The sequence below is a fragment of the Ahaetulla prasina genome, chromosome 2, assembly GCF_028640845.1.
Source record: "Ahaetulla prasina isolate Xishuangbanna chromosome 2, ASM2864084v1, whole genome shotgun sequence".
In the NCBI taxonomy this organism is placed as follows: domain Eukaryota; kingdom Metazoa; phylum Chordata; class Lepidosauria; order Squamata; family Colubridae; genus Ahaetulla; species Ahaetulla prasina.
The window spans coordinates 62576886-62602350 of record NC_080540.1 but is presented as its reverse complement, the minus strand read 5'-3'; the positions used below and the strand labels follow the sequence as shown (position 1 = coordinate 62602350).

Here is a 25465-nt window from a genome sequence, read left to right as displayed (position 1 = left end):
ATCCTGATGAGATTTGAAAAAATATGTAAAGTCTTCAGATTATTTTTCAGTTTCTCCCACTTTTTAATACCTCTTGAGTCAGTGAAAGATGTAGTGATGTTGAAGCTCACAGGGTGGAAGGTTGGAGACTCCCAACTGCCTCTCCCCCAATCCCTTGAGGCTGCCTCCTGCAAGAGAGATTGGGTTCTCTTGCCTTTACTGCCTTTCTGATCAGTATTTGAAAACTGGAATTTTTTTATCTAATTCAGCAGAATAAGGCCTCTTTTGCAAAAACAACGTAAATTGTTGACAAACTCTGGGATCCAATTCAAGGTATTGGATGCTACCTGTGAAGCTGTATATGGCTTGGATCCTTGCTATCTTCCACACTATCTTTTACCCTGCGTAAAGTGTCCGGCTCCTAGAGATTCCAAATGTGAAATGGAGGCTGCTGGGGACGATGGGATTGTACATCTTTACTTAGCTTTTCTCCACAGTCTTCTCCCTTTCTTTTAAAATAACAGCATACCTAAAGAGAGAAGGTAATTTGATTCTGAACATGGCAGAGATGTATCTCACTCCTGAGGATTGCCTTTGTTTTATGAGGATAATACTTACTTTATCTGATGCTATCACAAAGTACATGATGTGGCTTATACCGGAGGCTATGCTGCCTACAATGCTGCCCCTATTGCTTTGGCAGTATCCTGCCTCTGCTGCTGTAACTTTGTTTTCACTGCTGTGACCAGCTGTTGTCATTTACCTCACTTTTATTCAATCAATACCTTTGCCCAGTGGTGGGATTCAGCCAGTTTGCACCACTTCGGGAGAACCGGTTGTTAACTTTCTGAGCAGTTTGATGAACTGGTTGTTGGAAGAAATCATTAGGGCAGAGAACCGGTTGTTAAATTATTTGAATCCCACCCCTGCCTTTGCCCATGTTAATGCTAAATCATGCTTTGCCTGTAATGTGAACCCAGTCGGTGGTTGAATTTATGCTCTGCAATAAGCCATAATGTGGAACGTATCAGTTCACACATTTAAGCCAAAATCAAATGTATTGTGGTTAAGCAGAGCATGACTCAGCCCAATGGCAAAACACACTTGAAGTGTGAACAAAATTAAATTTCCATTATTTGGAAATGTTGCAGCAATAACAACCAACCATGTTTCCTAACATCAGGAATTTCCTGTAAATACTTCCTTGCTTCGTTGTTTAAATTGAAAACGTCTAGCTGAAATGAATATGCAAGTTGCAATTGTGTTGAAGCCAGAGCTGTCATTAAGTTGCTTGTATTACAGTCAAAGAAAAAGACAATTGGGATTACTGAATGAATCCGTAAGAGCTCTGCCAGATTTTCCTGCACATGACTGTTGCCAAATTTGGGGTAGTGGTGGTGATGGAAAGCAGATGTAATGCTTTCAGCACAAAAGACAAGCAGATTTTATCCTTCACTTCTTTGCCCAGGGAATCCAAAGGCTTCCATCAGTGGCCATTTTTGGTTTGGCAGCTTACAGAGCCCAGTTGATACTTTTAATTGACAAATGTTAATATGAGACTAATTTTGAAAATTTCCTCAGCCCTAGGAACGAGGCAATGGCAAACCACTTCTGCAAAATCTTCCAAAGAAAGCTCCAGGGGCTAGTCCAGGCAGTCACCAGGAATCAACCACTGATTCAAAGGCAAGTGCACACACACACATAAATGAACACAACATCCAGTATAGACAAGATTCTTGTGGTAGGACTAATTATCAATAATGGGCGAAGGACTCTAATCAAGTTGCCATGTCCATCATACTACATGCTCATAAAGACACCTTAATAAGAGAACATGTAGCCCTGTTCCCCTCACATGGCTCTTTTATATTTCCAATTTATTAGCTACCTCATTTTGGTTTAGCAATTGTGGTTAGATAATTTAAAATGTAGCACAAACACAACCAATATGGGCATTTACAGAGGAAGGAAAACGTGTAAAATTACGCAAAATCCAGGACAAATGTACTTGCATGAGATGCCAAGACACAAGAACATAAGGGCAAGGATGTTTATGTCACATGTGCCATCATTTTTGCAACACAACTTGCTAGCTGCAGACTTTACTGAGAGACAGTGATGAAGTCTTAAAACAGCTTTCATTTTGGAATCTACTAACCAGATTATTGTAGGCAATAAAAACCTATTATCAGGTTTTTCCTTCCAGAGTGGATTAGAAATCCCTTAAAAACTCAAGAGGAAAATCAAATAATGAGAATACTGTATGTGATATTTATTGAGGCAAAGTTTGGAAGCCATAACCCAAAAAAGTTCCCCTAGCCACTGTATTGAGATTAAAGGACAAGATTTATATATAGAATCCATTTTTAAATGTTCTTAACTTTTGCTTCCCATCGCATCTTTTGCAATTTGGCCCCTATTTTGGCAAGGGTCTCCATCCATCATATTCATAGCTGATTTACTATTCTTTTTTCGGTCACAAAAAACTTTCACCTCTCACATTTTCAATTTGAATGTAAAGGCTCTGAGGCATATTTTTTAAAAGGTTAAATGACACGATGACAATATTAATAATCTAGGGCAGGGCTGTCAAACTCCTGGCCCATGGGCTGGAAGCGCCCTATGCTGGCAACACCTGGTTTAGCAAAGAAGGGGGAAATCGTGATATGTCACATGACACTGCCGTGATGACGTGAGATTGACACCCCTGATTTACTGGCATAGAGGTTTATTGAGGTTGCTTGAATGTCAGAAGTACACCGACCAAAGGTTTTCTATCACATAACACACTGAATAAACATAGAAAGTTTCTGTAAAATGATATTTATTTCATTTAAAAATACACTTGGAAAATAAGCTAATGTAGCTAGTTCAAATGTACTATGTAATGCTTCAGTTAATGAAGATTTAGTGGCCATTATTTAAAATGTGCAAAAAGAATGTGTGAGATAATAATGCAATAGTGGCATAATTGCAGAAGTCAGCTTTTTACAATTCAATTTCATCTTGATTTGGAATTCATATAAATGAATATTAAAATACATTTTCTTAAAAATACAGAGGGCAGTTTGGAACTAAATCTAAGGACTTTTAAATAATGGTACAAAATGTCATTTAGAGGCAATTCTCTATAAAAGGCCTACATGTTAATCTTACTCAAAATGAATAATCAGTGAAAGCAATTATGAAATCTTTGTGTTATGAATGTACATACGTACATATAATTTTGGACACAGATGAACAGGTTTAACATTCTTGGAACAAATCCTCCCAAGTCCTATTTCACGTACATTATAAAATGCTTGTTTGAACAAAAAAGTTATACATTAGCAATTATTTATTGCCTGTGAAAAATGGCTCATTGTGTGAACTTAAGAGTACAGACAGATGTGATTTGCATAACCTCTTTCAAGAACTGTAAGTTAAATTAGTATAACATAATAGCGAAATACCTTAAAAGTTTTACAACACTGGAAGAGACAGTAATTTAATGCAAATTAGTGTTCTTTCAGTAGCTATGCAGCAGACATAATTTGGAATAACTTAGTCCAGTCCAACATGGGAAAACTACATCTACAGTTTATAGGTCCGATCGACTGCATATGCACAAACTGCATAGAATCTGGGGATTGTTTAATCCGAAACAGTACCTGTACTTACATGATGTGCAAATTACTTCTGTTAATGAACACTAGTATTTTATTGTGTTACTTCCCTGTTGCATATGGTTTTTTTCCCCTGAAGCTGGCAACTTACTGCATTTTATGGCCTAAAGTGACTGTCATTTTGGATTTTCAGAAACCAGTATATAACCTAGAGACTACAGGGACAAAGACTGGTTTCCATTCATCCACAATGGTTAGTTGAGTAGGATCTGCCTGATTCAGTACAGTACACCAGAGGGAGAAGAAAGTAACATGGCAGCAAGAGCATGCTCACTAGTCACCCTTACAGTTAACGTGTCATGTGAATTCACATAAAACAGTAGGCCACCTTTGAGAAACCTCTCTTTACACTAAGAAATGTCAGAAGGGATCACTAACTTATATATTTTACATAAGAAACTATTTTCTCCCAGTATAGTAGCCCATTTGGTGTGTAATGATTTCTATAGCCTGATGTGTGTACATTCTTAAAACGTATTGTAATGTTTATTTACATACTGATTTGATATGTGTGGTATTTTACATAGAACATGCAGAATGAGTAAACATGAAGGCTGTGTGACTGCTTCTTTTATATGAACTTTGGCTCATTTTAATAATATCTAGAGATGGGAGATAAGGACTGTTTCAAAGGTTTCCCCAAGAAAGTGATTTGTGATGTTTGAAGAGAGGCAGCTGATCATTGTATATAGCTTTTTAATTACTTACACTTTGAAAATGAATGCTAATGCTGCAGTTTAATTTTAACTGCAGTACTACAGTAAGGCCTACCACTGTAAAGGTCTAATTAAAAAGGCCTTCAGTGAGAAATACCCACTGAAATCTACAAAAATTGAGAAAGGGAGATAAACTAATGACAGTGTTTTCATAGGTTTCTAAAAAAGAAATTTATTTTAAGAAAAAGCATTTAATTATGTTATAGTTTTAGCTAATTAACATCTAGAATTAGTTCTGTGTTCAAAGAAGTAATGTACTGTTATGCACTAAACATGACAATTAGCTTGATTCAGATGTCACAAAGCAGATGTGACTAGAGGCATGTATTTCCATTTTTTTCCTTGTCCTCTTTTTCCCATGAACTCTCCTCATCCACACATTAATTAATAACATTATAATTTGCTAGAGAATGTAAGCCAGATAAACTGGGACTGCTGGAATCAAGTGCCTTCCAAATTGAGGACTAAAACCAGGATCTGAAGGGGGTCCAATCTCAGTTCAGACCTCTCATTGCCTATAATTTGAACAGGATATTTTATCTGACTACAATTAATGCAAGGATCTCAAAAGATAAGTAGAAGAGTGGGAGGCCTGTACAAGGCCACAGGGTGCTCCCAAATACTGAACCATAGCTTGGCAAACAGAACTGTGATGTCTGAGAAGAGCTGTCAAGATTAGGCAGCGATTTGAGATTTTATTAGGAAATAAAATAAGAAAATACCCACTGGAGAATATAAGCTATCATCTTGAAGTGGGCAGTGTTCCAAACCAGCAGGAATATTGCTTCCCCTGAGTGGAATAAATCGGGCAGAGCACCACCAGCTGAAGCAGCTCTGCAACGCCAGCATTGCACATCCAATTTTAAAATACATTAAGTTTCAATAAGAGCACTTAATTTTACACATAATTGATACCATCTTCCTTCTATGTTCAAGTTGAGTTTTAAAGTCTGCTTTAAAAGGCTTTTTAAAAGCATTGATTCATGTGTTTCCATAACAAGGTATTTTTCATGATTGCAGTTCTCCAAGTCTCCTCTTTAAGCCTTTGAAATGTATATATGATATGATAAGTATGGCGGTACACTAGTCACACAGAACCAGTTTTGGTCAAAATACCCTGTAAATCTTCCGGCTGTGCAAGTATAATTGAATCAATGTGCTTCTTTAACTTTTCGATAGTTCCAGCTTTCACAGGTAAGTTTTCTCCATCAGTCTATAATCATAAAAATGCAAATTAAAATATTTTACTATGTTATCACTGCTACATCTAATATCTATCTTATCTATTTCTAAAAGTAAAATAAAATTTCAAAGGCTCAACATTTCTAATATTTCAAATAAATATTAATATGTCAAATGAATGAAGGTTGGAAGTGTAAAAACAAAAGAAGGGACTTTTTATCCTCTATGGTGGACATGTGATCAAGCAAAAAAATTTTGGAGCGTGATTCATATTTTAATACAGAAGATTTTGAAAATGGAGATAAAAATGAAACCAGAACTTTTCCTTTTGGGCCTAATGGAAAAAGAACTGAAGAAAAAAGTGTGGAACTTTGTTACTATATATGTTGACACAGTAAGACTACTGTACGCACAAAAATGGAAGGACACTTCGATTCCTACCATGGAAGAATGGTTGCAGAAATTAATGGAATTGGCTGAAATGGCAAAACTGACTACTTTGATTAAACAAAAGAACATAAGTACTTTTGTTTCCACATGGAGACTGCTTCTGAACTCTGTGCTCGATGTGGAAAAGAATGAAACTCTGACTTTGGGTTTTACAGATTAGAGTGATAGATCTCTATAGAAATGGCTTTTTATACTATTATGGAAAAGCAAAAAGTTGTGATTTGATGTTAATGCCTTATTTTACTTAAGAGAGTAAAAAAAAAGAAGTCAATGCTTCTTTTCCCCCACTATCTTTTGTCACTTCCCTTCCCCCCCCCACTGCCCTTCTATTTACTTTTGTATTTTATAATACTCTATAACTCAATAAAAATGCTTACATAAAAAAAATTTCTATTTCAGTTAGAAAAGATATTTGTCTGAAACTGGAATGCTACTGTCAATCACTATATGGAGAACCATATTCGAAGATTTGGATCAATGACATAGGGTACTTTTACTAATTCATTTTGACTTATTTTCAATCACTGTTTTCCACTTCATGGAAATAAACTTAGTTTTACATTAAATGGAAAATAGATTTTCCCTTCAACTGCATTTGACCAGCAGATGGAGCTGTGAACAAATATATTATTCTGATAAGCACCTTTTTAAAAAAAATCACATCAATACATATTTGGTAGTAATGAAAATAAAAAGCACTACGCTTTTACACTCTACAAGGAGGACAGGCAATCTCTGGGGGATGTTAAAATGGAATGTTAAAATGGACCCAGCCAACTCCTCCTTCTCTAGCTGAATTTTGTTTTAATTAATATTAATTTTTTAAAAATGGGAAGCTGCCGTGCTGCACATAACAAGAAACCTTCTGGTAAAAAGGGTGAATAGGATTTTTTTGAGCTCAAAATTTCGTAAGTTTCTATTGGTCTAAAAACAGTTGCCTATTTCTCAGCCAAAGGAATTAGAGCAACTGGAATGTTCATGTGAAACTGCAGTAAACATGTTCCACAAAGATGCCAGGAAGAAAAACTATTGACAGGGGAGTAACAATGCTAGTTAGAAGGAATTGTGAACTTTGGTTATGGGTCATCAAAAGTTCTTTGCATTATCCTTTCATGGGTAGGAGAATGGACAGATATACAATACGGTTTCTTTGAATCATTCTGATAATTTATGTGTCAATTGGAATAATTAAAAAGGACAGCATATAAACATTAGCAAAGGCATAAAATGTTTTGGAAAAAAATCTACATACCAATTTAGCTTTTAATTTTAAGACTAGATCTACTGTTTCCACTTCAGTATGTTTTTGACTCCAGAAAAGCAAGTCCTAGAAAAAGAAAAAATGAGCCTGAAAATTAATTACAGCCATAAATATTACATCAAGCAAGATACAAAAAAAGCAAACAAATTCTGAAACAACTAAACTATTAGTGATCAGTGGCTGGAAACTATCTTCAGCATTTGTTATTTCAATTTCTTCAGTACTTGTTATTTTAATTTGATATGCACATTTTTCAACTGGATTTTCAAGTAGTGTATAAACACTGTTTTGCACTTATACAATGGATAGGTGAGAAAATTCTTGATGTAAGGACACTGATCTAACCTCATTACACAATGCTTCCAAATGCAGTGCCTCCAGCTTCCGTGTCATTTCTTTCCGCCGTGTCCGGAACCAACCATCAAAATTGTAAGATTTCAGAAAATGTCTATAAGACAAAGGGAAAATTTGTTTCACTACAGAAATATTCTGCAATCAAAGCAGACATCTATCTTCTTAACCAGATTTATTTCCAAATGAAACGTATCCAATGTGAACATAAGATATAATTTTGAATTGATTACATTTGTATGCTGACAAAGAACCCTCTTGTAATAGGTGTCTACTATATCTCACGACAGTAACTAATAGTGTTAGTGTTAGTAACAAATATTGGTTTGTTACTTGCAATATAAACTGCCAGAGGAAGAATGGATGGATTTTTATGAACTTCAGTGTTATATTGGTTTGAAGACATACTGTAACATTTTGAATGTGGAAGAAACTTCCAAAGAATTATCCCATAAACCAAAATACTGTGAAATGCACATGGAACAATTATCTGAAGATGTTTCAAGAATGAATGATATAGATACAGATGCACAGTTTAACATAATATTAAGAAACCTGTTTTTAAACAGCAAGTGAGTCATGAATTTCCTATCTATCCTTCATCTACATACTCCATTTCCAAACGATAAAATAGTTAAAGCTTGTCTTATAAGGGACTGTGGATAAAGGGCAATATTTGACTTAGCTAGCAACTGGAAATAATGACATACTACATTTTGCGCTGGTATACTCTTAGAATGATTAGTTAGGAAGCATCAGAACACATTCTAATACTTTAGTAATAATAGCCTCCAAAACACATTTTGGAATTAGCAAAATAGATTTTTAAAAAGTATGCATTTCATAAGCAAGAAAGGGCAAATGTAATGAGATGGTTACATTGTGTGTAGGATGCTGATTCATTCTCCTGCAATCTTATTCATATTTATGTGTAATTCTTGCTTTAAATATGTTTTAACTGCTTTATTGTACACTGCCCACAGTCATTTTTGTGAGATACATGGCTATATACATTTGATAATTTTTTTTTAATGTAGCGTACCCAGCCTACTAGAACACAATGAGGATCCTGCGAAGGCTTTTTTAGTACAACAAAATTACCTGTACAATCCTATCCAGTCCCCCTTTAACCGAGAGGTAAGCTGAGGCCCCGTTTTCTCAAGAGTTTTCATAAACTCCTCTTTGCTGAATGGCTTCAACTGTGGAGGACTCTATAAGAAGACACAACTATAAGCTAACAGGGCACAGATTGTGAGTGTATACAGAATAAATTCTTAGTTTCTAAAAATATTCTCACCTTCCAAGGTGATATGCTTTTTTGTAGAGGCATTAAACTTGCTACGTATCGTTCCTGAACAAAAGCAAGATGTAAAAATAAGATACTGTACAGAAAGGAGGTATTAGCCAAATCTAAAATTGTATTTTATTTGACTCAAAAAAATGACTAGAAGAACAGTTTTGAAACAAAAGATATAAAATTGGCATCATGCTAATTCTAGCATCTATGAAAGACCAAATTTTGAAATGCGGCTTTGCCCAACTTCAAAACATGTATATGCACAGTACTACATGCATAAGTACAAGACCTAGTACTTTTTATTCTTGAGAAAACTCTTAGAATTTTGAAATCCTAAAATAAATTATGAAATGGACATAGTACAAAATAAGAAAAAATAACTTCGTTTAAAGTTGTTTTGAAGCACAAGTAAGTTCCAAAAAAACATATTGCTACATGTGTTTTTTATTCAGATTTGGATTTTTTAAAAAGAACTTACACAACTAAAAAGAAACTTTCTTTAGAACTTACCAAAATCATTGACTGAACCCCAGACTATGATTTATTTTATTATCAAATAAAATAAAGGTTTTGTACAATTATCTCTTTTTTTAGAAAGAAAGTCTATTGTTAAAACTGTCTTCACTCTAGTCCTACAAATAAATGATGAAAAATACAGTTCCCACTGAGAAACAAATGGATTTCTCATTTATGTCCACTTACTAGGGGAATAATGAAGCTTTGAGTCAATTCCAAGAAATAACGACGAAGGATTATGCTTTGGGCTTCTGCAGGACGCTTCTGTTGTACTCCCTGAAAAAAAAAAGCAATTATGCTCACTGCAGATATACTCTACTGAAATGAATAAGCAACTGTTAACATACAATGTTTATATTGATAGTGTTATACAATATAATGTAGGGGAGAGAATGTAGGCCAGAATTTCTGACAAACTATTTAAAGCCACAAATTAAACCATGCTATAAACCTTTAACATAAGACAAGGATAAAAAGTGGTCCATTGAGGTTCAAGACTTTGATCCAAAAATATAAAATCCAACTCTTGCCTGTGTGTAACACAACAATAGAGCACAAATATGTGAATAATAGAAAACACTGTGATGCTGATATTATTGAGGGTCAAATTCCTATAGAAATAATCTGTTGGGGATTGCAAGGTAGATGGGAAGCTGAAGTAAGCAATGGGTGGGACCAGAATACAGGCAAGAATGATGACTCTTTATTTGACACTACTTTAAAAAAACTTTCTGCACCCTCTTCTCTCTCTGCCAAGTAGCCATCCACAGGGAAGGGACAGTTAAAAATGTTTTTATTATAGGTATCTTTCAGCAGGTGCGCAGAGGCAAAAATTAGTTGAAAGGTTGTTGCAGCTTTAAGGCCATAACTGAGTACCAGCATATAGATACCAAACAAGACAAACAAGATACCAAACAAGACAACAACCCAAATAACAAAGGGACATGGCCTAATTTGTACAAAGTCAGGAATTCACAGGAGGGCAAACCCTAATTAGGGAATTAGGGAATATGTGAAAATAGAACATTTTTTTGATCAAAAGAAAAAGGGAGAAAACAAAGTAGATAAGCACTGTCTCTGTCCAGTATCAATTACTGCTAATACTTCATGTTTGAAATAGTACCTTTTGTAATTGTTTTATGATTTCTTCATCTTTGTTTAAGTATGATTTGTATGATGTATAAACACCTAGGAAAGAAAAAACACTAAATTTATCTCTGGGATTGTCCCACATAGCCTCCAAATTGGAAATTTATAATGTGAAAAAAATGTATTACCTGGTTTGGAATCCAAGGTTTTTAAATTCTTCAGTTTTTTTACTTTAACCTGCTTTGGAACTTCACCTGCCAAATTGCATAAAAAGGGCATCTTTTAATAAAATATTAGTATCCTAATGTTCCAGGGTGCTCATTTTCTTAAAAGTAATTTTATAAGCTAAAAATATTTCCATTTTAGTTAATGCTGACATAAATATATGACTTTCCAAACAAGGCAATCTAATTCGAGCACCCACAAAGGGGGAGAGGGGAATAATAAAGATAATACCTGCTTCCAACTCTTTTTGAAAGATCAGGTTGCTGAAAATCTTCCCTGATAAAATCTCTGTCACAGATGTTAACCATCCCGCTCCCCAAGATAGATAAAAAGAAGCAGCAGCCCTGACTTGGGGTGGAAGGATGACCTGAAGGGACTCACTATTTTGGTAGATCTTTTGAGAGGGCCAACTATGTTAGCCCACATCAGCTTTCACACTATGGTTAAACAGGCAAGATGGTGATGACAGCAGCATGATCAAACTTTGTACATGCAACATATCAGTTCCATTTAACCACTATTATCCACACCACCTTGACAAGGAAACATGCTTTATATTGCGCTGCCCTTGAAAAATAGCAAGAAACTGCAGTTGATACAAAATGCAGTGACCCATGCAAAGTACAGCTGCCGAGTGTGTACCACATATATTTAATCAACATTTAACCACAACGGAAGGAAGAACATAGGTTGAACCTTCTGTACATCTCAAAACAAATCACCAATCAATTTAAACACTTTACCTGAGACCTTGATATCTCCTATTCGAATGATGTGTGGCCAATGCTGCAGTGTTTTAGCAAAAAATGGATTTGTCACTCCTAATATGACAGAAGGCCTGTAATATACAAGGTGCTTAATTGAGACCAGTAGGAGGTGGAAACTTGATAAGCCCCAGAGGGGAAGCCATGTTAGGAAACACATAATGTAAAATATGCTGCATATTTTCTATTTAAGTTCCGATTCAGTGTAGCCCTTTCCCAAACAAAAGGGCTCGCTTTGTACATTCATATTAAAGAATTTCAGTTCAGTGCCAATGATAGAAGCTGTTGTTCACATAACGGACTGTAATTTTGCAAATTCCCATCAAACTTACTGTGCTTCCCACATGCTGTTTTTTTGAAGCCAATCTGGGGAGTTATGAACAGAATTGGAAAAAAAAAACATATTTCTCAGATTCTCTTAGTGAGACATGTTCATGTTCATAGATCTCCCATAAAGGGGCTCTGCCAGAGCTTTACTCCTCAAAGCAGTGACAGCTTCCTGAGCCAATTTTATTAGCTGAAATTTGAACAGAAAAGGGGGAGGGGCAGAGTTGGTAGCAGGTGCTGGAGGGTGAAAGCCCTCGTAAACGTGAATAGTGGATAAACACATTGTCCAAAGCCATGATTTGCTTAATCAGACTCTGTCAAATCCAATACAATGGTTTGAACTCACACTGCACACACCAAGCCACATCTAATAGTTTATAAACCACGGTGGATTGGGATTGTGAAGGCACAGATATGAGCCCCTCTTTCCTTTGCTGAAAGTGCATAAGCAGAACACAAGAAAACAAAGGAACCCCAGCCTTTTCCTTTATTCCCTACCCCTGAATTGAAAAGAATATGCGTCCTTTTCTGCCTCTAACCCTCAACAGAAATGACAGATTCGTATTGTTTATTATTACCCAACTTAGTTCTGCTCTTTTCTGCCTGCGGACATTATGGTTCACAGCTTAAGCAAATACTGTTCCCATTAAAGCCGAGGAATATAACAGATCCCCAGAGAATAGCTGCCCTCACAAGATCTGGAAGTTTCCATTTCCATGCTCAGATCCTTCCCTCATGACTGAATCCCAAGTGAGAGCCTGCCACATCCCAGTACATTCCATGACCTAGATCAGATGCATGATGGTTTATGCTCAGCTGGAAGTGCTTACTGGTTATAAACCAAGGTTTTGCAGATCTAATTGTTTACCATGCATATATCTCTAGAAATTGATGTTAACATCAGAAAATGTAGCCATCATTATAAAACCCAAACAACTGTAAAGCAAAAGGGCAAATGAGATTGGAAATAAAAAGAAATGGGAATTATTTTAAAAATGTAGAAAATCTAAGTAAAATAATGAAAGCTAAAGTGACTTTTAACAAAGAACTATGATAAAAACAACTAAACTAAACCTGTATCATGACAAAAGGGAAAACCAATGTACTTATTGTACTCAATAAAACCATTTACTTGGCTAAATTTTCACCAATTTAATTTTAAAACAAGATAAATGAAATGCTTATATCAACCTGCTGAACTGGAATTCGGTAAACTAGTAATATTGCACGATACGTTATCTCTAAGTGTTGATCCAACATGTCAGGAGTGGTGAGCCAGCCTCCCCACCCTCCATGAATTAGATTGATGACCTAAGTAAAAAACTGGTCTCCATGCTTACAGCCAATCGCTTCCATCAACTCTATTGATTATTTCTTTCTTCAGAACTGGAATTCTGGAGTGGATGATTCCAATTCACAAGGAAATTTCTGCATTCATTTGAAGGCTCCTTGTGGTATATATCTATTTATTTTACCAATAGATTAGGAGACAGTTGGGGCTGATCACTGCTCCTTGCATGCTGAATTGAAACACTAAATGGTAACATCTCAACAAAATCCCAAGAATCAAATTACTAATCATAAACCTGCTGCAATGCTTTTTCAATACCCAGAAAAAAGCACAGTATCAATGCAACAACTGGGAATAAATGCAAACTATACCAGTCGGGGGGAGGAACTAAAAATGAAAAAGAATAAGAGATTCAATGCTAAGTTAATCAGACTCAAGATCTTCCCATGTTGCTTAATAATATAGGGCATTCTAGGGCACCTTTTAAAACAAACATTACTTTATATTTTGATGGGCTTAACTTTAGTTTACTATAAACAGTTTAGACATGATTTCATCTTCCTCTCAATTTATCAAGTATTTCAATCAACAGTCCTAGACACACACAAGCAGAATCATCCTTTGAATGTATGTGTAGTGGAAAACTTCACAGATGTGACAACTGGAAATGCTGTCTAGATCACAAACAAGTATAGACCCCAAAACAAAATGTTCATAGAGAGATGTCAGCTCGGTTTGAAATAACAGTATATGCTAAGCCACAAGTTGCTTCATCTTTTACTTTTGTTTAATGGGGTCATCAACATTCCAAGCATTGCTTTGTTTCTATGAGGGTGGTTAAGCACAACACAATTTAATTTCTAAAAATAACTTGCTCAGAATTATGTTTTCCATATTTGGAAATTTAGTCATTCCGAATAAATTTTTTAACAATATTCTACAGAAAATTTACTAAAAAAGCAACAGTTTTTCTTCTTTCCAATTCTCAATTGAAATTCAATTAATTATGGATAGTCGAATATCCGTTAAAACTTCCTCTTAAAAGGTTCCTAATCTTTTCAGTCAATATTCCACCACCAAACTCAGTAAGAAAATTTTGAGTAGACAGGCATAAGATCCTTTGTCAAGCCAAAAATTATATCAGAAAAATTACTCTAACAAACAACCTGTATAACATAACCATACATTTACTTACGGGGTCTGTGTACGAGTGGTATAGTCTTTGAATTCACTGTCATGTATTGTAAAATAAGGTCTAAAATCACTGTAGTACTTCAGAGGTGAGATACAGCTGTGAAATGAACATATAGGAGATAAAAGTTTCAGTTTATTACATATTTGCTAGCTAATCTCAATAAAATTTTCAAAGTTGTAGCAATTTTCTACTGTTTTTCAATACATATTTTCCTGAACAGTTAATCCTATTTTATAAGAGTTTGCCAAATGTTTTGAATTTAAAACACTTTATTTCAAATGTGAAATCACTAAGATTCAAAACATTTTGCACACTATCTCTTGTTAACAGTAAACAGGATCAGCCATTTGGTGCTGGAAATGATTACTGAGGAAGCGCTGAATTTCCTTTTGCTGGATATATTCAAACAGACATTGAACAACCATCAGTCAGGGTTCCTTTAATGTGGCTTCTTGCACTAAACAGGATGTTGGATTTGACTATCTAGTTTTTCAAATCCTAGTTTCCAAGTCAAAACCTTAAAACAAAATAGTTCTATATGTAGAAAAACTAAATTTAATAGGCTGGAAGGAATTCCAAGGTTTTCAAGAAACAAGAACAAAAACAAAAAGGATAGCTCTCTTAAAAGGAAGTTCAAGGAGGGCTGAACATAATATTGCAGAGTAACAGAATAACAGAGTTGGAAGGGACCTTGGAAGTCTTCTACTCCAACCCTCTGCTCAAGCAGGAAAGCTTTCAGACAAATGGTTGCCCAATCTCTTAAACACCTCCATTGTTGGGAGCATCAAAACATCTGGGGGCAAGTCATTCCACCGATTATTTTAACTGTCAGGAACTTTCTTAGTTCTAGGTTGCTTCTCTCCTTGATTAGTTTCCAACCATTGCTTCTTGTCCTGCCTTCAGGTTCTTTTGAAGAATAGATTGACTACCTCCTCATCTGAATAGCTATTGAATGTTAACTTAAAGTGCGGGAGAGGGGGCAAAAGAGGGATACAAAACCAAGAGACAAAAGTTGACAAGGCTAAAAGTATAATTGAAATTTGCAAGGGCAAAGTATAATTGAAATCCTGAACAAATGCATCACCATTGGTTAAAGGAGCCGTCGTGGTGCAGTGTTTAGAATACAGTATTGCAAGCTAACTCTGCCCACTGTCATGAGTTTGATCCTGACCCACTCAAGGTTGACTAAAGTCTTCCATCCTTCCAAGTCTTCCATCCTTCCTATTAATTACATCTTTAATGCTTAATAAGCATTGTGTTATCTGGGTAGTTTTTTCTTTTTTAATAAAAACTTAAAGGATTTTATCCCGCTACAACCTTTCCATTCTGTGATTCACTCCAAGAACCCCATCATATAGCTTTTTAAAATACTCCATATGTTTACCTCACAAGTGCCAAGACAGTTTCTGAAGATTCTGATGGTGATGGTGCCATGACAACTAATGGTTCCCCTAACAACACTAGTTCCCACAGCATCTGGATGTGAAAGAACACTGGCAAGAAACATCTGAAACAGATTCACAAAAGTAAATATTTTTTTTCCTTGCCCTACTTATAGCAGAGACAGCAGAACCAAAATTTGCAACTGAAATATGATCTTGGCTTGCGCATTCAAAACTCTAAGGCAGAATAATTATTAAAACCTCTTGGAAAATATAGAAGTAGAAAAGCTCTGCAGATAAAGTGGGGTTTGAAAGGGCGTTGATTTACCTGAACACATCTGTCGATTGCAGGGACAGCAGTCAGGATGGGGAATGACTCCTGTCTGATTACAACTGAGTCTGCCGGTTGAGAAGCTCCTCCTCTTCCTTTTGCTTCCCAGCTTTCAGATGAAGGAGATACAGCAGACTGGCATACTGAGCTGAAAAGACAAGGTGAAAACCCCCGCCCCTCCCTGCCTAACCTGTAACAGAACCCCGGAGGACCAGGAATAAACAACAGGGTGGGGCTGACTGCTGTCCCTGCAATCGACAGATGTGTTCAGGTAAACCAATGCCCTTTCCCTTTGATTGCTGGGACAGCAGTCAGGATGGGGACATGCCAAAGCTGCTACCCTATAGGGAGGGATGAGAAACTGAGTCCGACGGGCCTGGAACTGGAATAACCCTTGGAGGACCCTGCGACCAAAAGCAGCTTTGGCTGATGCAAATCTGTCCACCTTATAGTGTCTAATGAATGATGAAGGAGAAGACCATGTGGCAGCCCTGCAGACCTCCTCTAAAGATGCCTGCGTAGCCTAGGCCGCTGAGGTAGAGGCGCTACGGGTCGAATGGGCTGTAATGTGGCGCGGAATGGGAAGGGCTTGAGAGGTATAGGCTGTGGCAATAGATGCCCTAAGCCATCTCCCTAAAGTGGGAGAGGAAACCTTCTAACCTAATGAAATTGGTTGAAATGAAACAAAGAGAGCCTCCGATCTCCGAATGGGAGAAGTCCGCTTAAGGTATATCTGGAGGGCTCTGCAAACATCAAGGGTATGCCAGGAGCGTTCTAGGGCATGGGACGGGTTGGGACAGAAATTGGGAAGGACCAGTTCCTGAGCCCTATGAAAGGGAGTGTTGATCTTGGGAAGAAACGTGGGATCTAATCTAAGGACTACTCTGTCCGTGTGGAAAACACAAAAGTCTGGTCTAGAAGAAAGGGTTGCTAACTCTGAAATCCGGCAAGCAGATGTAATCGCCACCAAAAAGACTACCATATACGTCAAGTATTTCAGACCCACCTCCCGTAAAGGTTCAAAGGGAGATTTGGTGAGAGGGCATTGCGAACCTTAGAAAGATCCCATGAAGGATAATGGTGTAAAGTGGGAGGTTTGAGATTGGAAGCAGCCCGTAAAAATTCCCGAATGAGAGGGACCTGGGAAAGGGAACCTCAAGCCCTGCATACCCTGATGGGAGGAAAGGGCGGCTACCTGCCTGCGTAAGGTGTTAGGGGAGAGACCCGCATCTAACCCGTCCTGGAGGAAGTCCAAAATTCGAGAGGTGGAAGCCTCAGTGGGAACCAAGTTCTTTTTAGAGCACCAAGAAGCGAACTTAGCCCAAGTGGAGTCGTATATTCTGTTCGTGGAAGCTCGTCTAGCTGACTGTGAAGTCTGATGACGCGAGGCGAGACGTCTGCTTCTCTCAGGAGGCGCCTGACAACCGCCAAGCAGTTAGCTGAAGCCAGCCTGCTGACGGGTGTATCAGGGACCCTTGAGTCAGAACTACCTTGTGAGGCGGAATCCTCCAAGGAGGTTGGACTGATAGCGCTTGAAGGTCCGCAAACCAGGGCCGACAAGGCCAATGAGGTGCTATCAAGACGATGTCCGCTTGTTCTTCCAACAGCTTCCTGACTATTCTGGCGATCAAGGCGAGGGGGGGAAAGGCGTACAGGAGGCCGGGAGGCCACCTGCTGCATAGAGTGTCCACGCATTCCGCCCCTGGAGAAGGAAACCTGCTGAAGAACCTCGCTGTATGGGCATTGGCCCATGTGGCAAAAAGGTTGACCTGTGGGGAGCCGAACCTGTTGTGACTCGTCCTCCCTCCTCTCCTCAGCCGGGCCCCTCCCGTCTCCAACTGGGCCTTTTATCAGACTCCGAGTCTGATAATGAAGATGAACGGCCTGTCATGCATCCAGCCCCCGGCCCTGGCCCCATACCCGGAGAGGATTCCAGGAGTGAACGGACAAGCCCGATAAACTTCACTCCTACAGTGTGTGAGCAGGAAGCCAGCTAGGTGCTGGAATTAGTGACAGCAGATCCAGCTGAAGACAATTCAGGGTAGGAGGACCCTCGCTTCTGGAGATCTGAGAGGTGACGCCAGCAGAAGGAGGGGTGGGGCAGGCCTGGATAAATGCTGAGTCATGGAGCCACACCCCACAGACTATATAAAGGACCTGCTTTTGGCATTCCAACCTTGAGTCAAGCAAAGTCTTAGCTAGTTTGCTGATATCGGACTCTATCGGTGAAGTCACAACTTGGATTCCTGCCTGTCCTGATAAACCTCGAAGGAACTTGGCAAGCTGCAGAGGCTTCGTTGCCAAGTCTGTTACGGACTTCCTTGACTCGTGCGTCGGAGTGGGAGTGGAACACGACAGAACCGTTCCGACAGTTCCTTAAACAAGTCCGGGTGAATGCTCCATTCCCCTTGGTCCACTGTGGCTCGACTGAGCTTGTCTGCCTGGACATTCGCCACACCTGAGATGTGAGTTGCTTTTATCGATTTGAGGTGCTGTTCCACCCAAAGACCCAAGTTCTCCGCCTCCCTCATCAAAGGCCGGGAGTGGGTCCCTCTGAAGCGATTGACATGGGTCTTTGCAGCCATGTTGTCTGTCCTTATGAGAATGTCCTGACCCTGAACTCTGTCCTGAAAAACCCATAAGGCCAGGTGAATGGCTCTCAGTTCCAACCAATTGATATTGTGAGATAGATCATGAAGAGTCCATCTGCCCTGAGCTATTTCCGACTCTAGGTGGGCACCCAAGCCATAAAGGCTGGCGTCGGTGGTCAGAACCAGACAACTTGGTTTCTTGAACACCGTGCCCTTGCTCACTGCTGGGGAAATCCACCAACGAAGAGACCTCCGAACCTTGGTGGGGAGAACTACTCTGCAAAGGGAGGCTCCCTGTAGCTTCCTTTGGAACGGGAGAAGAAACCACTGTAGGGACCTGCAGTGGAGGCGTGCCCACGGGACTATCCCTATGCAAGATACTATCTTCCTCAGAAGCTGGGATAAAGACCTCAGAGGAACTGGACCCCCCCGACATGACCGACTTGACCAGTGACCGCAAACTGATCAGGCGTTCCTGAGAAAGAAACACTGTATTGATGGATGTGGCTCTTTTCTGTATTGATGGAAAACCCATGGCTCCTCAAGGCCCGAAGGGTCATAAACAGGTCCTGTCGGGCTAGATGTTCCGACCTGGATTGGATAAGGAGATCGTGTAGATAACACTGAATTCTTATTGGCAAGGTCCGAAGATGACCCGCCAGAGCAGCCATTATCTTGGTGAATACTCGAGGAGCCGAGGCAAGGCTGAATGGAAGAGCCCGATATTGGTAGTACCGACTCGCATGACAAAACCTCAGATATTTTTGATAGGCCGGGTGAATGGGGACATGGAGATACACTTCCGTCAAATCTATTGAAGTAAGGAAATCCCTTTGGCGAAGGCCCTCCAAGATGGTCTGGAGGGAGTGCATTTTAAACCGCCGACAAACTACTTGACAGTTCAGGGATTTTAGATCCAGAATCGCTCTCCACCCCCCACCCCCACCCCGATGATTTCTGCACCAGGAAGAGGCGAGAGTAAAACCCCTGCCCCTGCTGATCCTGAGGAACCGGCTGAATTGCTCGAATTTCTAAGAGGTGATTGATAGCCGATTCCAGCTGGAACCGCTTTGTCCGATCCCACGAGAGGGGGCATCGGAGAAATCGAGATGGAGGGGTGGAAAGAAACTCCAGCGAGAGGCCCAGCCGGACCATCTCCCTTACCCAAGAGTCCGTGGTTGAGATCTCCCACTGGCTGGCAAAGTAAGCCAGGCGGCCCCCAATGGGAAGATCCACGGATCTGTCAGCGGTATCTGTGGAATGGGCGACCCCTTACCCCTCGAAAGGGACGCTTGGAAGAACCTCTCTGACTAGGGTTGCCTGGCCTATCCTGTGACCTACTCTGACGGGAAGGGAAATAATGCTGGGCTCTGTTACCTGAGGATCCCTGACCTGAATTTCGAAAGGATCGATAGGATGAGGTAGCAGAAGGTCGGTTGTCTGCTCTGAGAAAGAGAGGAGGGAGAACCTTACGCTTATCCTTGGTTTCAATGAGTAAGGGTTCCAGAGGATTTACAAAAAGCTTGTCTCCTTGAAATGGAGCAGAGGCTAAACGCCATTTATTCTTAGCATCTGCCTGCCAATGACGGAGCCATAATAGGCGACGTGAAGCCACCATGGATCCTATGGCCTTGGCTGCAAAATGAGAGGCATGCATAGTGGAGTCAGCTGAGTACTCTAAAGAAGCCACAATCTTATTGATGTCCTGATGAGAACGGACATCAGAAGGTGGTAAACGCTCCTGTAATTGTTTTATCCAAAGGAGGGCAGCCCTATTGAAAAAGGAGGCCGCTAAAGATGACTTGACAGACCTTGGTGCGTCTTAACTAAGGAATATTCGGAACGCTTGTCCTCTGGTTTAAGGTTCTCTTCAGGGGGCCCAGCCGTGACTGAAGGTATTGGGGCCCGAGGCAGGAACATTCCATTGGCGTGTAAGAACATCCTGGAAAAGTTTTGGGCCTGGAATCTCCTCCAGAGCTGGTTCCTCAAATAGGGGAATAGAAGGCTGACTAGGCTTGGAAGTAAAGTCAGAAGTAGCAGGTGCAGCAAGGCCAGTGGTAGCCCTGGCCTTATGCAAAAGAGACCTAAAAAGCTGAGGCTTAAAAAGACCTACAAACGAAGGTTGGTCTGAAGAAAGATCTTCATCATCAGATAAATCTAAATCCCTTACATCCTCTGCTTCAGAAGAGGCCTGGCTAGGAGAAACTCCAGTGAGAACTTGAGCTCCTGAACGGGCCTGATCCACCGAGAATTGATACTGGCATTCTGCTGCACTATCACAGTGAGACACCCAGGACTCTGTTCTACGTTGCAATTCTGTAGCTAAACTTTTTTGAATTGCTGCCTGAATCATGTTGGCAATTTCAGGAGGAATAACTGGTTCTTCTCTAGAACCCGTGGGATCTGCTCTTTCCTCCCCTCCTAATGAAACACATTGCTGCAGAACGGGTAGCTGAGATGGAACATCAGTGGAATCATTCTGAGGAGCCAGGCCAAAAAGTCTCTCATTAATCCCTCCTGTTTTAGTCAAAGAGGGAGAGCCTCCATCCGGAGAAAGGGTTAAAGGGGCATCCTGCTCAGTGATGGTGACCCCAGGACTTTGAATGGCAGAAGTAGAGGGTTGGGCTGAGGCAACAGAAGTAGTCTGTTGAGGGGAGGCTTCCTGAAGGGCAGAAAGGCGAACAGCCTTTTCTATAGCCTTCTCAATGGCCTTGTGGCGTTTAAGGGCATCCTTATCCTGGGCAGGAACAGTTTGCCTCGATTTAGAGGATTGATGTTTAGAGGACTTGGACTTCTTTGAAGAGTGAGATGACTCAGGAGTTCCTTTAGAAGAAAGGCCTCTCTTGCGAGATTGATGAGCGGCAGAGTCAGCCATTTTAAATAATAGACTAGGCCTCTAAATGCCACAACGCAAATCCAAAATGGCGGGCACTAAATGTCCTATTAAAGCCACCCTAAAAGGAATCCAAATAAATGACAATAATGAGCTATAAGGGGGAATAAGAGAGAAACCCCCTAAGCTCTGTGCCTCTCAGGGAAAAAAGGGAAGCTTCTCACCGTCAGAAGAATAGTCTGATGAATCCCTTGAAAAGGCAATCCAGAGGTCCTCCAGTCGCTTCGAGACTTCCCTCTGTCCGAGGGGAAGGCGCCTGTAGCCCACGAGGCTTCGGAAAGCTGAGGGTGAAAGCCGGTCCCAGGCGCAGCTGCAGCCGGCGTCTCTATCAGCTGTGGAGCAGTAGTTTTTGAAAAAAGCCCGCGCACGGCTTCCTGGCTTGCCCACGAGGCTTCGGAAAGCCGAGGGTGAAAGCCGGTCCCAGACGCAGCTGCGACCAGCGCCTCTATCAGCTGTGAGGCGGTAGCTCTGAAAAAGACCCGCGCGCGGCTTCCTGGCTTGTCACCGAGCCGCGAAATGCTTGCAGCCAGTTTTAGGGGCTGCAAAGACCTCCGATAGAGCGGAAGGGAGAGCGGTCTGCGGGTGTGAGCCATCCATGCTCTAAAAGAGCGAAGCCTGCCACCAGATACTGGGAGGCTTCGCAATCCCGCCCACAGCGGCTTCAGCGGGCTTGGGCGTGAGCCCTTCTCGCTGGAAAGACGCCCCAAATGCAGTTAATTAGGGAAGCCTCTGAGGATTGTAAAGAAAAGCTCCTTACTCCTCTGTTGTCTCTCTCTTTTTTTTTTAATTATTTAGAATAATTGCTGGGCAGCTCAGCAAAATGTGTCTTGTCTGATCAGAACTGAGTCTGAAAGCTGGGAAGCAGAAGGAAGAGGAGGAGCTTCTCAACCGGCAGACTCAGTTGTCATCAGACAGGAGTCACTCCCCATCCTGACTGCTGTCCCAGCAATCAAAGAGAACTTCTGGTTCAAACCATACAGTTACCAGGTTCCTACTTTTAACCAGCTATCAGGACAAGATCAAAGCTGAATTCACTCATATTGCAGCATTCACAATGGGAGATCACATAGAATGTTAAATTCTCAAAAAGTGACTTTCTGACTTCTTTTGCTGCAAACATATCTGGACACTCTCCAAAATACAGTATAACGATTTACATAAAGGGAGCAAAGAAAACCTGCAACAGGAATTGCTTTTCTAATTAGTGGATAGAGCTCCTCTCTAATCACCTGTAGGCTCATTTCACAGAAAAAGAAATCTGACCAAATTCAAGTAAAAGTATGTTAAAGTTAATGATTATAATGTGCATCAACGAAGGACAGGCAATTTTCTTGGACGGAACTCAAGAACTTTAAGCAGATGCACAAATGGGCATGGTATATGTCCTCCCTCCTGCCAATTTTGTCCCCACCTCTACCATACATGGTGGAAAAGCTTTAATCCTTACTAATCCAAAGAGTGGGTAAGACTTGTGCTTTCTCATTGCTATTAGTAGCAAGATTAAAATTTATTTAATTTTAAAAGTTCTTCAGTGGTGATTGCAATGAAAATGCTGTCTCTCCACAGTTAAAGACAAGGAAATAGCTATCTGCTTTTACTGCCCAAATAAATAGTGCTAGCAGAAGAGCCAAAAACGTAGGAAAATGACAGGACTAGTTCTTGTAAGGGCACATAAACAGCTACACATTACACAAAGATGCATGTAACATAAATTAAAAACATGTGTTTCATAGGATATCTTATCTCAGTGTCTCTTTGCTAATTAATCAATTCATACTTTCAGTTCCTGAAACTCTTTGATGTAATGTGTGAACTTCAAGAAATCAAATCAAGATGCTTTTTAATCTTTACCTAAAGAGATCTACTTCATAGACAGATGGCAAACCAATGGAGATTTGTGAATCTGCCTAAAAAAAAAAGACAAAAAGCTTTTGATCAGAGTAGCAAAATAAACAATGATTTTTTTAAAATAATAAGCTTATCACATAAATTTGTAAGAGTACCTTCACTAGATTCCCTACTTTTTTATTTCCTTATTTGTACACCATCTCAGTTGCAAAACTACTCTAGGCAGTTTACACTATAGAATTTAAACAACTAATAAAAATAACAAAAGGATTTTTTTTAAATTTTATTTTATTTGCATTTATATCCCGCTCTTCTCCGAAGACTCAGGGCGGCTTACACTATGTAAGGATCAAGGATAAACGGATCAACTCATAAAGAGAATACATGGCACATATCGGAACAAGGTAACTAAACAAACTTACTTCCAACAAGCACCAGGGAGCCAATCACTACATCTATCCCAGGGGTTGTTGAAAGAACCAGGCTTTTATGGCTTTAAGCTATAAGAAGCCAAAAGAGTCAGACCCACACAGACCTCAGAGGAATGCTGTTGGTCAGCATCTACTGAGATGATGTATCTCCAGGGTCCCGCAAGATGAAGTGCTTTACAGCTGGGACCTGGAGTAAACCAACACATCCCAAACTTACCATCTGGACAGAAATAACAGTAGAAAAAGTGGCCTATTGGTAAATAGTGACAGGTTACATGGGCAAAATTGGAACATCCATAATTATTAATGCGGCTGCATTTTGGAGCAGATATAGCTTCTGAATGGTTACAAGCTTCAAACAGCATACATTGTAAGAGTCCAAACAGGAGGTGATGATAGCATGGGTGACTGAAGAAAAAGGCTTTTTAGTCCAGGAAGGGGCACAACTTGCACATAAGATGGCCTTCAATTCAATTCAAATTCAAATCTTTCATTGTCAGTGCATAACATATGTACAATGAGATTGGTTGAGCTCCCTCAGTGCACCCTCCCCCCAACACAATACAACTCACAGTGAAGACAAAAAATCCCTAACCCAATAAATCATATTAACAAAACACCCAGTCCTACTGCACCAGTGTGAACATGTTACACACTGCACCGGCCCTGTAGTCTATCATACTACGTAGTTATATACGTAGGTATATGTTATTTCTCATTCAGGAGTCTGACAGTCCATGGAAAAAATCTGCAGATAGCACATATCTGCTTCTGAACAACTAGATTTATTCCACTTCAATATTTTCTTTAATGAATACACTACAGCACCCTTCCCCAGCTGCATGGCTTTTGCTAAAAAAATTCTGAGTTGAAGTTTACAGATCAGAAAGGTGCCCAAGGAGAAGCCAACTCTAAAGCTGCTAGCAAAGCTTGTTTGCGGAATGTTATGCTTATTATCCTCTCCTTAACTCACCTTTCAAGTCATTTTCGCCCAGATACAATACACATCTGAGATGGGCAAATCTGAGCTTGCTACAATGAAGGTTGGACAAGAAGCAACGGGTGGAACTTTTACTGTGAGAGATCCAAACTTAAACTAAGGAATTTCCCTATTGTGAGAACTATTAACCAATCAAATAGCCTGCCTCTTGAAGTTGCTGGTGCTCCATCGTTGGAGGCTTTCAAGAATATAGCGGACAGCCCTTTATTCAGAATATGAGGATTTCTGCAATGGACAAGAATACCTCTCCCCATCTCCTTGATTCCATGAAAAGAAGGTTTGAGAGCCCTTTATAGCCATTTATAATCTTGCAATATCCTGATCAAAAGCTTAATCTAAATCCTATTAATGAAGTGCCCTGATTAAACAATCAATACATACATTGATATACTTTGTCATATTGTTTTTATTAAAAAAGAAAGCTACCTGTCACTGTCCTATTCTATCCTACATCTATAGGTTATCTTGGTTCCTTTGATTAAGTCTGCTTCAATCCTTTCTTGCCCCTTGTTGCTATAGCAGATAATACCGGTTGCTGCTACTCCAGCCACATTTTCTGGCTTCTACTGTTCCCACCCAAGACCTCTCCATATCTTTTCTTGACCTTCCTTCACTCTTGCACTCAATTATGCTTTGCTGCCTCCTCCTCCTGCTTGTTTTCTGCAGGTGTGGCTGGCTGTT

General features: G+C 39.9%; 1 protein-coding gene across 1 annotated transcript in view; it reads right to left on the bottom strand.

Moving 5' to 3' along the window:
* Window positions 1–2786: 2786 nt before the first annotated feature.
* Window positions 2787–25465, bottom strand: part of DENND6A (DENN domain containing 6A) — a 37868-nt gene continuing 15189 nt past the window's right edge. The window contains exons 9-20 of the mRNA XM_058166675.1: window positions 23357–23412; window positions 15693–15815; window positions 14309–14404; window positions 11475–11569; window positions 10695–10760; window positions 10541–10605; window positions 9604–9693; window positions 8902–8955; window positions 8706–8815; window positions 7599–7701; window positions 7245–7319; window positions 2787–5573 (exon numbers count right to left, since the gene is read on the bottom strand). Of these exons, the coding sequence (XP_058022658.1) occupies window positions 5448–5573; window positions 7245–7319; window positions 7599–7701; window positions 8706–8815; window positions 8902–8955; window positions 9604–9693; window positions 10541–10605; window positions 10695–10760; window positions 11475–11569; window positions 14309–14404; window positions 15693–15815; window positions 23357–23412 (1059 nt within the window). The 3' untranslated portion in view covers window positions 2787–5447. The remainder of the gene's footprint in view (window positions 5574–7244; window positions 7320–7598; window positions 7702–8705; window positions 8816–8901; window positions 8956–9603; window positions 9694–10540; window positions 10606–10694; window positions 10761–11474; window positions 11570–14308; window positions 14405–15692; window positions 15816–23356; window positions 23413–25465) is intronic.